This window comes from Acanthochromis polyacanthus, chromosome 12, assembly GCF_021347895.1.
Source record: "Acanthochromis polyacanthus isolate Apoly-LR-REF ecotype Palm Island chromosome 12, KAUST_Apoly_ChrSc, whole genome shotgun sequence".
NCBI classification, from domain to species: Eukaryota; Metazoa; Chordata; class Actinopteri; family Pomacentridae; genus Acanthochromis; species Acanthochromis polyacanthus.
This window is the reverse complement of record NC_067124.1, coordinates 37132241-37146616: the sequence shown is the minus strand read 5'-3', so window position 1 is coordinate 37146616 and position 14376 is coordinate 37132241. Positions and strand designations below refer to the sequence as shown.

The following is a 14376-nucleotide window of genomic DNA, read 5'->3' as shown; positions in this document are numbered from 1 at the left end:
AAAAAAGATTCCACAAAAAACGACCATAATCCAACCTTTTACATCCAGATGACACAAGCCACTAAACTATTTTATCCAAAACATGTCCTGAAGTCGGTATAAAATCCCCGAATCGGTCATTTTCAAGGAAATGCACCTCGCGATGCCCGTCCAATATTCCCTGTATTTTTCGTAATTTTTTTTATTTAAAAATAGAATATTAGCGATTTTTTTTTTTGTACTGAAACGGCTGGAATTGACTGAAGCTTAAAGGGTTAATACTTGTGGAATTTTTAAATTGGTAAATCTGAAGAAATGGCTTGGGTTTTGTTAAACTTTCAGTGGCTTTTACACATCACAAATCTGTTTTTTCAGTTTCTGGCTGATGAGTAACGTAATAATTTTTGGCATGACTTTCGAGGTTCAGAGGTTAAAAATACTCCCCGCAGCCCTAGAGTTTGTGAATGCATTTACTGATGTAAAGATGGTTCATCTCGTCTCTCAGGAGGAAAGCTCAGGCGGCGATGCGTCCTGCTTTGGATTCGTCGGCTCTGAGCTCCGACGACGACGACGACAGCCTGTACGACCCGTCCACCATCACCTCCATCCTCACCGAGGGCAACCTGCAGACCAGCTCGTGTTGAAGCTGCACCTCAGGGTGGGGAACACTGCAGGGGTCACACCGGAGGGAGGTCAGCTGCTCTGTAGGCCGGGAGTAGAGCACCGGTATGCACTACAGACAATGAGGGAGGAGCGGGGAGGTAAATCCCACACTGATGTTAACGGGGGAATGATTTTCCACACCAGAGTGAATGACAGGAAGCGACCACATCCTCAGCATTTCAGGGAATTTCCTTCGGTCTATGATATTCACAGATGCTCTCCACGGTACAGTTAGAACAGCTAAAGCGTTTAATTAGTCTCTGAACACCAGCAGGGTCTCTTTTTATGCTGTTGTGAAGCTCTGTTGGATTCCACGGCTGGTTAGAAAAGGAAAGAGAAACTAAAACACTGCAGTCTGACTACAGTTCAGAGGCAAATATTCTACTTTATATTCCTTTACAAAGTGATGACGTATTATTGTTGCAAAGTCCTGCCTTAATATTAGATTAAAATGAAGCTTTATTGCTCCCAATGTAGAGGGAAATCTACAAAATCCTCACCTTTACCAGCTGCAGCATTAAATTAAATCATCAATAATTATAAAACCTAATTCTAAAATGCATCGCTTTGCATAAAGACTACTTTTAGTTTTTTATTTTGGTGCTTTAGTGCATTTGCTGTAGTCAAAATGTGAATGCAGGACTCTTGCATGTAACAGAGTATTTCTTCACTGTGACATTAGTATATTTACTTAAGATAAGTTCTGATCACTGCACCTATTTTTTTTTCCTTTGGGGTTCTTTTGCACAAGTTTTGACACTAATTGAACAGCAAACTGGTCCTTTTCAATACAAAGCACTACGCAGGGTACTACAGCATACAGAACCTCAGTCAGTAGCTGGAATGCAAAGAGAAAACAACATAAATAGAAATAACTCTGATACTTTATTGGTACAAATTCACAGTCGGACCATTTCGGGGTCAAACACCTCCGTAAATGCAGAAATTCAGCAGTGTTCTCATCATTTCCTGGTGTAGAAGGTTTACATGTTTAGTTTTTTATGTCAACACCTGACTGAACTCGTGACTTCTTTAGTACTCGCTGCACAGAAATTCAAGAGAAACACTTGAACCGGTTAAACTACAAACAATATCACATTTCATCGTTAGTGTTGAGATTTCAGCCTGAACGTGATGGTTAAAGCTCTACAGATTGCTCTCACTGAATGAGATCTGGATTTTGTTCACTGAAAACAAAAACAAAAATCTGTATTTTTGTGTGTATTTTTAGAATTTTTCCTCCTGTGTCTGAGGATAGTTCGACTGCACCGTCCGGTCTTTAAAGTCACACAATAGACGCTGAATTCTACAGAAAAAAATAGCATCTGAAGTGGATTCTCTTCTGAATTCTGCTTCCAAACTAATATTAAGTCATGCACATGTGTTAGCAGCTTCACGTTGCTGTAGAGGATTATTTCACACTTGCCTGGAAACTCTTCACTCGCTGTATTTTAAGCGGTTTCCTGGTGAAGGTACGGCCGGTTTTTTGGCTTGTACGTAAAGACAGAGCGCTGTCTGCTCAAAAAAAATGACTGACTTTATGAAACAAAAGGTTGCTTTTGGACATTTAAATCAAATTAATGGCCAAAAAATCTTCTGTCGGCTAGAAACCTCAGTGTATTTCTAGAAGCTGCACAATTTCTATGCATTCCTTTATGTTATGTCAGTGAAATATACAATTACAATGCCTTAAAAATGTTCAAAAATCATTTGTAAGTGACTTACTATTCTGATTTTTTTTTTTTGTAAAGTGTATTTAACATTTGTAGATTTTTCAGAGCTGATTTTGTAAACACTTTGAGCAATCACTTAAAGTTATATTACATTTTCTTGTAATGTTTGTTCTTTTCAGTGAAGCTGATAAATGTTACTGAATGTGATTTGTTGTACATTTCAGGATAATGTTAAATTTAAAGATGTCAGTATATTCTATAATTGTCGACTGGAAATCAAATCGCACTGACTGTACTTAAGAAAATAGATATTTTGTTTCTATTATACAAGAGTTTAGCAACAATAAATCTATTAAGTTAAACTGACGACATCTTTGTCTTGTCATAATCTCAGATTTGTACATTTTTTTTACTGTATATTTTTGAAATTTTACAGTTCAGGATTCAACAGAGACCCCTAAAGATTGGGGAGAAAAATTCTTGACTACTTTTGCGCTTTCTGGCAGTGACGTCTGTGTTACCTCACAATATTTTTGCATTCTGTCGCAATAACTAAACTTGACCAACACACTAACTGTTGGTGAGGGTCAGAAGGAATGTAAAGCATATTGCAAAGGAATGCAAAAGTACTGGGAGGTTACGCAAAGAATTGCAACAGAATACAAGAATTGTTGTGAGGTAGTGCAAAATGCATTGTGATGGATGCTAAACTATTGTAAGAAAAACAAGCAAACAAAAGTAATGTAAGAAAATCTAAACGTTATTTTGAGGTAAAGCAACAGTATTGCAACAGAATGAAAAAGTTCTTGTGTCAGATTACAAAAAGTGCCGTTAGAGGGCACAAAAGTTATTGCAAAGGAACGCCAGAGTATTGCGGGGAAGTGCAAAAGTATTGAGAAGGCACGCAAAACGTACTGGGAGATATCATAAAACTTATTGCGAAAGAATGTAAAAATGCAATATAAAGAAAACATTGTCGCAAGGTTGCACAAAACTGTTGTGAGGAAACAACTATTAGAAGGGAAATCAAAAGTTATCGTGAGGGAACGCAAAAAAATTACAATGAAATGTACAGTGGGGCAAAAAAGTATTTAGTCAGCCACCAATTGTGCAAGTTCTCCCACTTAAAATGATGACGGCTCTGTAATTTTCATCGTAGGTACACTTCAACTGTGAGAGAGAATATGGGGGGAAAAAAATCCAGGAAATCACATTGTAGGATTTTTAAAGACTATTAGTAAATTATGGTCAATAACAAAAGTCCAGCTCAATACTTTGTAATATAACCTTTGTTGTCAATGACAGAGGTCAAATGTTTGGCTGGTATTTTGGCCCATTCCTCCATGCAGATCTCTAGAGCAGTGATGTTTTGGGGCTGTCGCCGGGCAACACGGACTTTCAACTCCCTCCACAGATTTTCTATGGGGTTGAGGTCTGGAGACTGGCTGGGCCACTCCAGGACTTTGAAATACTTCTTACGGAGCCACTTCTTTGTTGCTCGGGCGGTGTGTTTGGGATCATTGTCATTCCCAGCCACGTTTCATTTTCAGTGCTGTCACTGATGGAAGGAGATTTTGGCTCAAAACCTCCCGATACACAGCCCCATTCATTCTTTCCTTAACACGGATCGGTCGTCCTGTCCCCTTTGCAGAAACGGCCCCAAAGCATGATGTTTCCGCCCCCATGCTTCACAGTAGGTCTGGTGTTCTTGGGATGCAACTCAGGATTCTTCTTCCTCCAAACTCGACGAGTTGAGTTTATACCAAAAAGGTCTACTTCTGGATCATCCATATGCTCTCTGGCAAACTTCAGACGGGCCTGGACATGTACTGGCTTAAGCAGGGGGACAGGTCTAGCACTACAGGATCTGATTCCCTGTTGGCGTAGTGTGTTGCTGATGGTAGCCTTTCTTACTTTGGTCCAGGCTCTCTGCAGGTCATTCACCAGGTCCCCCCGTGTAGTTCTGGATTTGCGCTCACCGTTCTAATGATCATTTGACCCCACAGGATGAGATGTTGTGTGGAGCCCCAGATCGAGGGAGATTATCAGTGGTCTTGTAGGTCTTCCATTTTCTAATAATTGCTCCCACAGTTGATTTATTCACACCAAGCTGCTCGCCTATTGTAGATTCACTCTTCCCAGCCTGGTGCAGGTCTACAATTTTGTTCCTGATGTCCGTCGACAGCTCTTTGGTCTTGGTCATGGTGGAGTTTGGAGTCTGTTAGAGGCTGTGGACAGGTGTCTGTTATTCAGATAACGAGTTCAAACAGGTGCCATCAATACAGGTAACGAGTGGAGGACAGAAGAGCTTCTTAAAGAAGAAGTTACAGGTCTGTGACAGCCAGAGGTCGTGCTTGTTTGTAGGTGACCAAATACTTATTTTCCACCATAATTTACAAATAAATTCTTTAAAAATCCTACAGTTTGGTTTCCTGGATTTTTTAAGTGTACCTACGATGAAAATTGCAGCCCTCTGTCATCATTTTAAGTGGGAGAACTTCCACAATTGATGGCTGACTAAATACTTTTTTGCCCCACTGTACGAAAATATGCAAGGAAATGCGGAAGATAAAATATTGAGAGTATTCAAAAGTTGTGAGATAACGTACATTGTTTTCATTCATATTTAACTGTTGTGAGAGAACGTAGAACTTATTGCAAAAGTATTGCGAGGTAATGCAAAAATATTGCAACGGAACACAAAAGTTATTGTTCGGTAATGTAAAAATTATTGCAAGACAAAGCTAAACCATTGTGAGAGAACACAGAAGTCTTGAAAGAGGAGGTGAAAGTTATTGCTAGGTCATGCAGAAGTGCTGCCACGGAATGCAAAAGGTACTTTGAGGTATAAAAGTTATTGCAAAGGGTTGTAAAAGTATTGCAGCATAACACAATAGTACTGCAACAGAGCGCTAAAATTAATTCAAGGTAAAAGTTATTTCCAGGAGCTGCTGAGCTATTGTGAGGGAACCTAAAGGTTACTGCAAAAGTAATGCAACAGAAAGCGACAGAATGCAAAAGGGACTGTGAGGTATCACAAAAGTTATTGCAAGATGAAGCTTAACTATTGTGAGGGAACACTAAAGAGCAAGTAAAGCAAAAGTACTGCGAGGTAATAGAAAAATATTGCAACGCAAAAATTACTGCGACAGATTGTGAAAGGCTCTGTGAGGTGTCCCAAAAGTTCTTGCAAAGGAACATAAAATTATTACGAGCTTTTCAAAAGTTATTGCGAGAGGGCATAAACGGTTATGCAAGGTATCGAGACATTTTTCGAGGGAACACAAAAGCTTTACGAGGTATCTCAATAATGTTATGAGGAAATGCTACAGCAATGAAACACAAAACTAATTTTCCAGCAATGCAAATCAAAAAGGGGTTCTGCAGGACACACACCCTCTAAGTGTGTTTTTTATTTCCTTATTTTGTTTTGGCGTTTCCTTTTGGCAGCTGGATACAAACATATTTGGTTTTCCTCCAGCTCCAGCTTAAGTTTACAGTGTGGAGTCTTGACCTGCTTCGGTTAATTTTTAAGGAAGATAAGCTTCACTGGAACAGATTCCTGCTGGAGGAAGCCAGCGACTCTGTCACCACCCAAGTCAAAGTACAGCAACGCTCCAAGTAAGTCCACTTGTCCTCAAGGATTCGCCGTTTAATTCGCTTTGTGGCCGACTCTATAAAAGAATGACACACAGAACATGACGGACAATGTTGTGGAAGTTCAACGATGTCGAGAAAATGAGGAGGCAGACACAGAGAGATGACTTAAGTTGTGAGTTTACTGATATCAGGAGAAGTGACGCCAACGGAGCAGCAGTTCATGCAAGCAATGCAAGCATCAATTCTGAGGATTCTCTCTGATCTTTGGGGATATTATTGTAGTTGGGAGAAGGTCAGATTTAGATTACAGACCAATATGGAGACAACTAGTCTGCTTAGTCACATCACAATAGACAATATCTAACCTCGACCAGAGCAGAGAGTCTTAGCATATCTTCTTCTACAACAACTGCCTGTCTGAAGATAATTTAGCATGATGTCAGCTAACCAGTGCAAGGACGGGAGTTATTTTCCTTCGCAGACCAAAGCTGCAAGTTTAGTTTTATTACTATGTTCAGAGCTTTCTAAAGCAGATTAAATGAATGCTTTAACTGCTACCGTTCCCATGTTTGAAGATGCTCACGTGACTGTTTCAAAAGAACAGACATAATAGCGATGGTTTTGTGTTTGTTCTGCCTGCAGGGCTGAGCTTCTGTGGAATCGGAGGCGTCGTTTGTCACCTGAGTCCGAGTTACATGGAAGTGAATTTCCTGGTGAGCTGGTTCCACCTTAATAGTAGTTATTATTACTCCATCCTGGACGTGGGCTCACCTTGTTCACAGTGCAAATGTTTGATTTGGATGAATTAACTGCTGAAGTGTAGCAAGAAAAACACTTTAATTCCACTTTTATGTGGCTTTATGTGCTGTTGCTGTACATGTTGACTCATTGACACCGTTTGCTGAGACTTTTAATGTACGAATGATATTAAAGACACCTTTTCTATGTTAAAATGTGCGTGCTCAGTTTGTCCTGTATTTGCATTCTAATTCACACTCATCCTGTGTGTAGAAACTATAAACTCTGTAGAGAATGACATAGTTTGCACACTGTACTAACAATCAAACACCATAAATTACTCAAAGCTGTATAAATATACAGTACAGCTTGTTCCAGAGGCCACAAATATGTGTCACTGTTGTTTTGGCTTCATATCTCTTGTTGCGAAACGGTTTTACTTAGACTATAGCTGTGATAAACATGACATAAAGTCAGCTGATGTGCTGTTAGGAGAGGACTGTGATCTCATTTATGGACAAACCTGGATAAATGCTTCTGGCCTTCTTTGGTTAAACTTCTACTTTCTGTCAGTAGAGTTACCCAGAGCATAAATTCTCTGCATTCCTATCTTAACATAAAATCTGGATCCGGAGCAGCATGCAGAGCCAAAATATGTGAGCAAGTCCTCAGGATTCACTGACTTCAAAGAGCAGAGATGATTTAAAAAAAAAAAAAAAAAAAAGACAACCCACATCTGCAATACACCTGACAGAATTCAAGTCAAATGAATAGACTAAAATAAATAATATAAACAAATTATAATCCAATTTAAAAAATATACAATATTATAATTCTGAAATTTTATTATAAATTATTTTTACAGAATTTATCTTTTTTTTATTTTATATGTATTTACATTTATTTTAAAAAATTTAATAAAAAATAAATTACAGAATGTAATTTAATGTAAAATATTAAATAGAATGTAATAGCTATAAAAATTGATATAAAAACAGTAATTTATAATAAATGCATTTGCAAATTTATTTTAATTTCACAGATGTTTCCTTTTTAATTGATACATAAAACTGTTAAATTTTACATTATGTACTGGAAAATATTAAATTAGATAATTAAAGACAATTAGTGACAGTTCACATAAAAGGAACGATTGGCTTTATTCATTTATTTATTAATTTTAAAGAGTTGTTTATTCAGTTGGAGATATTTGATGATTAGTGGAGTTTTTACAAGCAAAAATGTAGAATAAATCTGTTTTTTCAGTGTATATCTGTCTTTATATATTATATATATATTGAATTTAATATTAAGTCTTAATATTATTTAAATCTAAAAAAAGTTCTAAAAATATAAATTATATATCATTTTATTTACACTGTGATACATAACTGTAAAGATGCAGACAAATTTTAAGTGGATTTCTGATGATCAAAAATATGGTCAAAAACAATAAAATTAATGATTTCTACCATTTGTCCTTTTTTATATTAAGTTTATTTATGTTTCCTTTATTTCTGAAATGTATTTATTAGACTACAAGTTGTCATACTTTGCTGTTGTTGTATAAATGTTCCCAGTCCATAAAAATATAACACATTTTATCCACTATTTATTTTAAAATGGTTGGTAAATCTACATTCTGGATCATAAATATTATTTATTACGTATAGCTTCATTGTTTTTACATTTTAAAATGTTGTAATTTGCAGTTCACAGTAGTTATAATTAGTGTTGATTACAGTTACAATGTTATATAAATGCAGTATATTATAGGAAAATGTCATTACAGTAGCAAACTATATGTTACTGTCGAGTCGTTTAAAGAATAATTAACCATTTTAGTTCAATTATAGCACAGAAAAAAAACAAAGACTGGCAACCACTGTCATACTGTTAATATATATTGCAGGTAATTCCATTGTTTTTGTATTTTTTTACATCTAAATATCCATTATGAAACATTAAAAGCCCCAAAAAATGCACATAATCTCATGGAAAATTGAAGGTAAACACATTAAAATTAGAATTTGATCATAGAAAATTGCTATATTTCTTATAAGATGCTATTTTCTATAACTTTACAGTATTTTTTAAGCACCTAGCAGCCAGAATTTTGGCACTTCTTCTCATTATTTACAGTGCAGTGTGTGTTTGTGGAGCTGTACCAGTGTAAACAGGATTAGTGCGAGTAATTCTGGCTTCCACAGATGGGCCGCAGTCTTCTAGTCATGGGTTCAGTGATGGATGTCGTGTTGCTGCCGCGGGCCGAGGCACGTCAGGAATGTGTCGGCTCGGCTTCGTGGGAAAACGGGGTGAAGGAAGCTTCTCTAGTAGTGAGAGAAATCAAATGTGACACGGAAAAACAAAGACGATAATCCCACCCGTAGCACCTAAACATCAGAGAAACCTCTTCCCGGTTCAGGGAGTAAAATCCGGGACTCTACTGTTCCTGGCAAAGCATTTTTATGACCTCCAGATGTTTGTTTTTGATGAGAGTCGGATCCCTGGTGGGACTCTTCACAAAGTCCTCGGGTTATTTGTGTGTTTACGTCTGATTCGGCAGGAGTTCGACTATTTCCAGACGCCACGCCTGCGTCTTTTCTTTAGCGTCTTGCTGATTTCGACAACATTCCTCCGTCTCCCACTGTGCTGTTGTGTGATTGATCTACGAAAGATGTGAAAAGGCCCCTTTTGTCCTCTCCTGCACACCAGAAGTTAAAGACTTACTGGCATGAAGTCACACCTTCAGAGTTTTTTTTTCCATCTCATCCAGTAAAACCAGCATCAACATGTTATGTACGGTACCTGTTTTGCCGGACTGTAAACTAGCGAGCGAACATACTTTCCATGGGTGGGATTGAGTTTCCATATCATTCCAGCTTTCCACACACATTTTAAATACACCCGAGAGCTGGTTTGCCAACAGTCTGGGTGTGTTGGGTTTTGAAATGTTTGCTATTCTCACATATGTTGTTCAGAAAGAATGCAGGTGTGAAAATATTTTTGCCTCCAGGCCTCAAACAGCCAGAAATGCCAGTTTTATAAGCTTAAAATGACCCATACTCAATGCAAAATAAGTTTATAGTGCTTCTACTGTAATCAAGATTCAACAGCTGACAAATAAGGGAAACGGTGAAGAGGACAGCATCATCATTTCAGTACGTCACGGCTATAAATACCGATCCTCATGTTCAGCAGCACTGTCAAGATTGTAAAATTCTGAGATGACGACACCACAACGACAGTGTTGTGCAAACTATGTAAATGAAGCTTCTGAGGAAAGCAAGAACATCTCCCAAACTCAAGATGACGTAGAATTAAATGGTCAGTGCTGCCAAGAATTCAACTCTAGTGTCTTAAATATTCAAATATACTGTGTGCAGATGGTAAAATAAGCATTAAAATGAATAGAAAAACAAAGAAGATATTACCTCAGTGGTAGCCACAGCCCTGATAATATTAATAAAGGAGTGAAAACCACAGAAAGCACTACATTCCCCCTGTTTAGATCATTGTGCTAAATCTACATACATGACTACTTGTGGTGTCATCCGTGTTTTCGAGAAATCGTCACCATTTTATCAGCTCACATGGACTTTTGACCCTTCCTGGTCCCACACGCAACATATATTCCTGTGTAGTCAGACTTCTCATTGATCGAAGCTTTACCCTTTTCATGACCTTTTATTCTGAATTTCTCTAACCCCTCATTGACTTTTCTGATTGCGTAATGTTGACTATGATCTTCCACCAATGTTTTGGTGAACTAGAACAATGAGCAAAACCCAAAAAATACACTTTCACACCAAACTTAAACATCCGTCTAATTTCTTCTGCTTGTTCAGGATTGGGTATTGACATTAGCAATCTATAGACATTAAAGTCCGTAATCTTCCCCAAGTCCACAAATGGAGGCCAAAATATGTAGCTATGGAGTATAATCAAGGCTTAGCAGGGTGTTCCAGACATTTCTCTGCATTCCGAGGCCAAATGAGATCTTTAATCCCAGCACCAGTTTTGGGTTTACTGTGGAGTGTCCTTCCAGTTGGACCCGCCCATAAAACTTCCAAAGAAGTCATCCAGAAGGCAAAGTAATCAGATCTCAAACCCATATGACACAATGTCACTACATTAGCTCCCTACAGATGTTGAAACATCTCACCTCAACTGGTGTTACCCTCTACGTCAATCAGTAGATTGGGTCCAAGTGACGGAAATTGCGTCAATTCCTGAAGTCATTAATAGTCTGAGCAGATTCCTCCACACAAGTCCATGTGGAGCATATATATATATATATACAAATCCCGACAGACTACATATGTGTCAAATGGAGTCTCTCTAGTGGACTAGAAAAGTAGTTAAAACCCTTGATCATACTCTCTTCTAGACATGCACTCTTCTGTGGACACCACTGACGTGTCATCCTACTTTTGTAGTCTGCAGAAGTCCATTTAGAAGATTCCATTGAAGACATGACCAGTAGTTTATATCTATGTATTCCAGACATGCACATTACTGTCCCTGTGGCATAGTTGTGAACCTTGCAGACCAGGAACATTAATTCAGGTGTCCCTCTCCTCAACATTTTCCATCTCTTTCTAGGAAATCCTAAAGCCTTCTGGGGAAAATCTCAGGCCAGATGAGTTATTTAATCCCTCGAGCAAAGGTCTGCCCTGAGGTTTCTTCCTAATTGCCTGGAATTCGTCCAAACTAAGGCACCCAGGAGGCTTCCTAATCCGACACTTGAACCAACTCAGCTGGATCCTTTTGACACGAAGGAGCATTGACTCATTCCGAGGTCCTCATCCTATCTCTAAGCCATTGTACGCTATTGCCTTCTTTTGGTCTTTACTAAACTAAAACAACGCCCATTGCTGCACCAGTCCATCTATCCGTCTTCATTTTCCTGTCACCTATAAACCAGGTTCCAAGAAACTTAAACTCCTTCACTTGGGGTAATGAGTCAAACCAGAGGAGAAACTCAGAGGAGGCAATCAACTGGTTTTCAGCAGAGATTTATGGCCTTAAACTCGAAGATACTGACTCTTCTGACTGTGAAACCACCACAAGTCTCGATCTGATACAACAAACAGAACCACATCATTTGCAAAAAGCAGAGATGTGATTCTTGGGTTCCCAAACTGGACACCCTCCTCATCCGAACTCACAAACGGGATGAAAAACACAAAAATCCAAAGTAATAATAATCAGCAAAAAGTCGTAAAAGTTGGTGTAATTTTTGTAGAACCGGATCAGATCTGCTCACTGGGTTGGTCATGAAACGTCGTCTTTGGCTGACAGATCTTTTTCATGTGGTTTTCCAGAAACTATTCCTGACTCAAACCTTCAATCTGGACTCTTTCTTTAGAGTCTACAAAACCACAGTGCAACCTGCGAATTCTTTCCGACAACTAAATATAATCAGAACCTGTCCGAGTGTTGTAGTCTTCTGGGAAAGCTTGAACAAAATGGCACAGTGCAAGTTTCTACTGCTTGTTTCTTCTGTATTTGGTCCATTTAAGCATTTTATGCTTCTTATCTGTTGCACGTTAATGCATAACAAGATTTATTTTTACTACAGCCACTGCAATTTTGGAGTTGTTGTGAATAGCAGAATCGTGACTCACTCCATCAGACGTGGATGTATTTGCCTCTCATAACCGTCTGCTGTCTAATCTGAGGATCAGGATGTCTGAGTTTGGACATGAAAACACATAATTACGTCTGAGGTTGTTGCTCAGTCCGTTGGACTCATGAAGACACAGCGCGGTGGTTTAGGTGTGGAGGATCCTCATTCCTAATGATAAATGAGGCGTTAAACGATAACCCCTTCTGTGATATAACCGCATTCCTGCTCAGTGATGTATTGCAGTTTACTTATTCACTCTGGGGAAACGTTGAGGAGCGTGTTTGCTTGTTTCTGCCGTTTCAGATTCTCTTAGCGTCTCTAAGTCTCTTGTGTGCCACTGTGAGCTGTTGTTTGCTCCTAATTAATGCCGTTAAAGTCTTTATCCAATTTGAGGTCAGTGCCGGCTGATCAGCTGCTGCCATCAGCTAAACGCCAGCAGTCCAACGCTCTGCTGCTCTGCTGCTCTGCTGCTCATCTTGTTCCTTCAGCTTGACCTCAGTGGCTCCTGGTAACATGCAGCTCAGGTTCTCAGCATTAAAACACACATCGATACCAGCAATAGTTTTATAATCCTGCCAATCATTTTGTTTGGAGATGAACATCTAGTGAAATGTTTTAGATAATCAGTAAAGATGATGAACTAATCCCTGCAGGACTTCATTATAATGGAAGACTTTAAGTATTGGTCAGCAGTTCACAAGCAATTTCTTTTCTCACTGTGGGCTCATTTTTCACGACAACATAAAATCCTGCACCTCTATGGAAACAGAACAACTGTGACTAGAGGTAGAAATAAGTCGGAAATGTCTCCTGTGCAGCATGACAGAGTTAAAAAAAAAAAAAGGAAAAAGCAAAATTGAATTTCTTAGATTTTACTAAAATTGAAAAAACCTACAAACAACATTTGAAACATTTTTTAAGTGCCCACAGGTGTTAGAAATACTGGAAGAAATTGCTATACTAACTATCTGTATTTTACTGCTTACATTTTGAATTCATTTCCGTATTTGTTTCCTCTCTGCTCGGTGCAAACGCAGCCCGCAGTTCAGCCGAACAGTTCCTGAATTTTTGTGAAATGGCTGTTGATCCCAGCTGAATAAATTCTAGCTTCACCGTTGCATCGGGGAACGCAAATTTTTTTGTTTTTTACAGAATCTATTTAGTGCAAATGGTGTATTTTTGACAAATTTTTAAATTCAGGCGAGTAGTATAAAGTGATTAAAAAAGAAAATAAATAGTTTCTTCTTCACTTATAATCTTTATTATTCTTTACCCAGCCTGGGCTGCTCTCTTTTTTTTTTTTTTTAATAAAAAAATCCATAGTTTCATGAACTAATTGATCATTTCTGTTGCTTGTCAAGATAAAAATGCACATTATTTCCTTGGACCTGCTTCGTAAATGTGAGGATTTGCTGTTTTCTGTTCTATATTGTTACAAATAGAATTTTTTAGACTAAAATGAGACGGTTGAAGATGCTGCCATGGGGCGATTTTTCACTTTGTGTTTATTGACTACACTAAGAATTGATTAAATCAATAAAATAATTAAAGCTCTAGCTGTAGGTCTTTTGTGAAACATCACAGGTCTGAGTAACTCTGTTTGCTGAGATGATTCAGTTCTAAGTACAATCTGAACTGTTCTGTATGAATCACGACTGTTTAGGAACTTTGACCAAACTTAACAGGAGCACCATGTTCACTGTGACAGATTACTTATCTCTAGAAACACGAAATATTTTTATTTTGTCTGGAAAATAGCGGGAACCTTCGAAAACCTGACAGTTTTTTGGTAAATGAAAAAGTCCAATATTAAGGATTTGTTAACAAGAGGTAAATCTGTAATTATATTCAGTTTTGTTTGAAAAAAATGCACAGCGTCTCATTAAATCACTGAATTTAATCCTTGGGTTTCCATTCCTCTGTAATCTAAGGAGACTTTAAGCAAGCGGCCGCAGGTTAAAGCTTCTTCAGTTAATAATTTATTGGAGAGTTGAGCAGAGGTCTTAGTGGGAAACATTTAGTGGAGGGTTGAAGGCAGGAAAAGATCACATTCAAGGCGAAAATTCAGACATCCTCTTCAATATATATTAA

At 38.1% G+C, this 14376-nt stretch overlaps 1 protein-coding gene across 3 annotated transcripts in view; it reads left to right on the top strand.

Annotated features, from left to right (window-relative positions):
* LOC110970946 (cingulin) overlaps positions 1-2681 on the top strand; it is a 32385-nt gene extending 29704 nt beyond the window's left edge. For all 3 annotated transcript variants that reach the window (XM_051956301.1, XM_051956300.1, XM_022221260.2), the window contains one exon: positions 485-2681. In XM_051956301.1, the coding sequence (XP_051812261.1) occupies positions 485-623 (139 nt within the window). In that variant the 3' untranslated portion in view covers positions 624-2681. The remainder of the gene's footprint in view (positions 1-484) is intronic.
* Positions 2682-14376: the final 11695 nt, after the last annotated feature.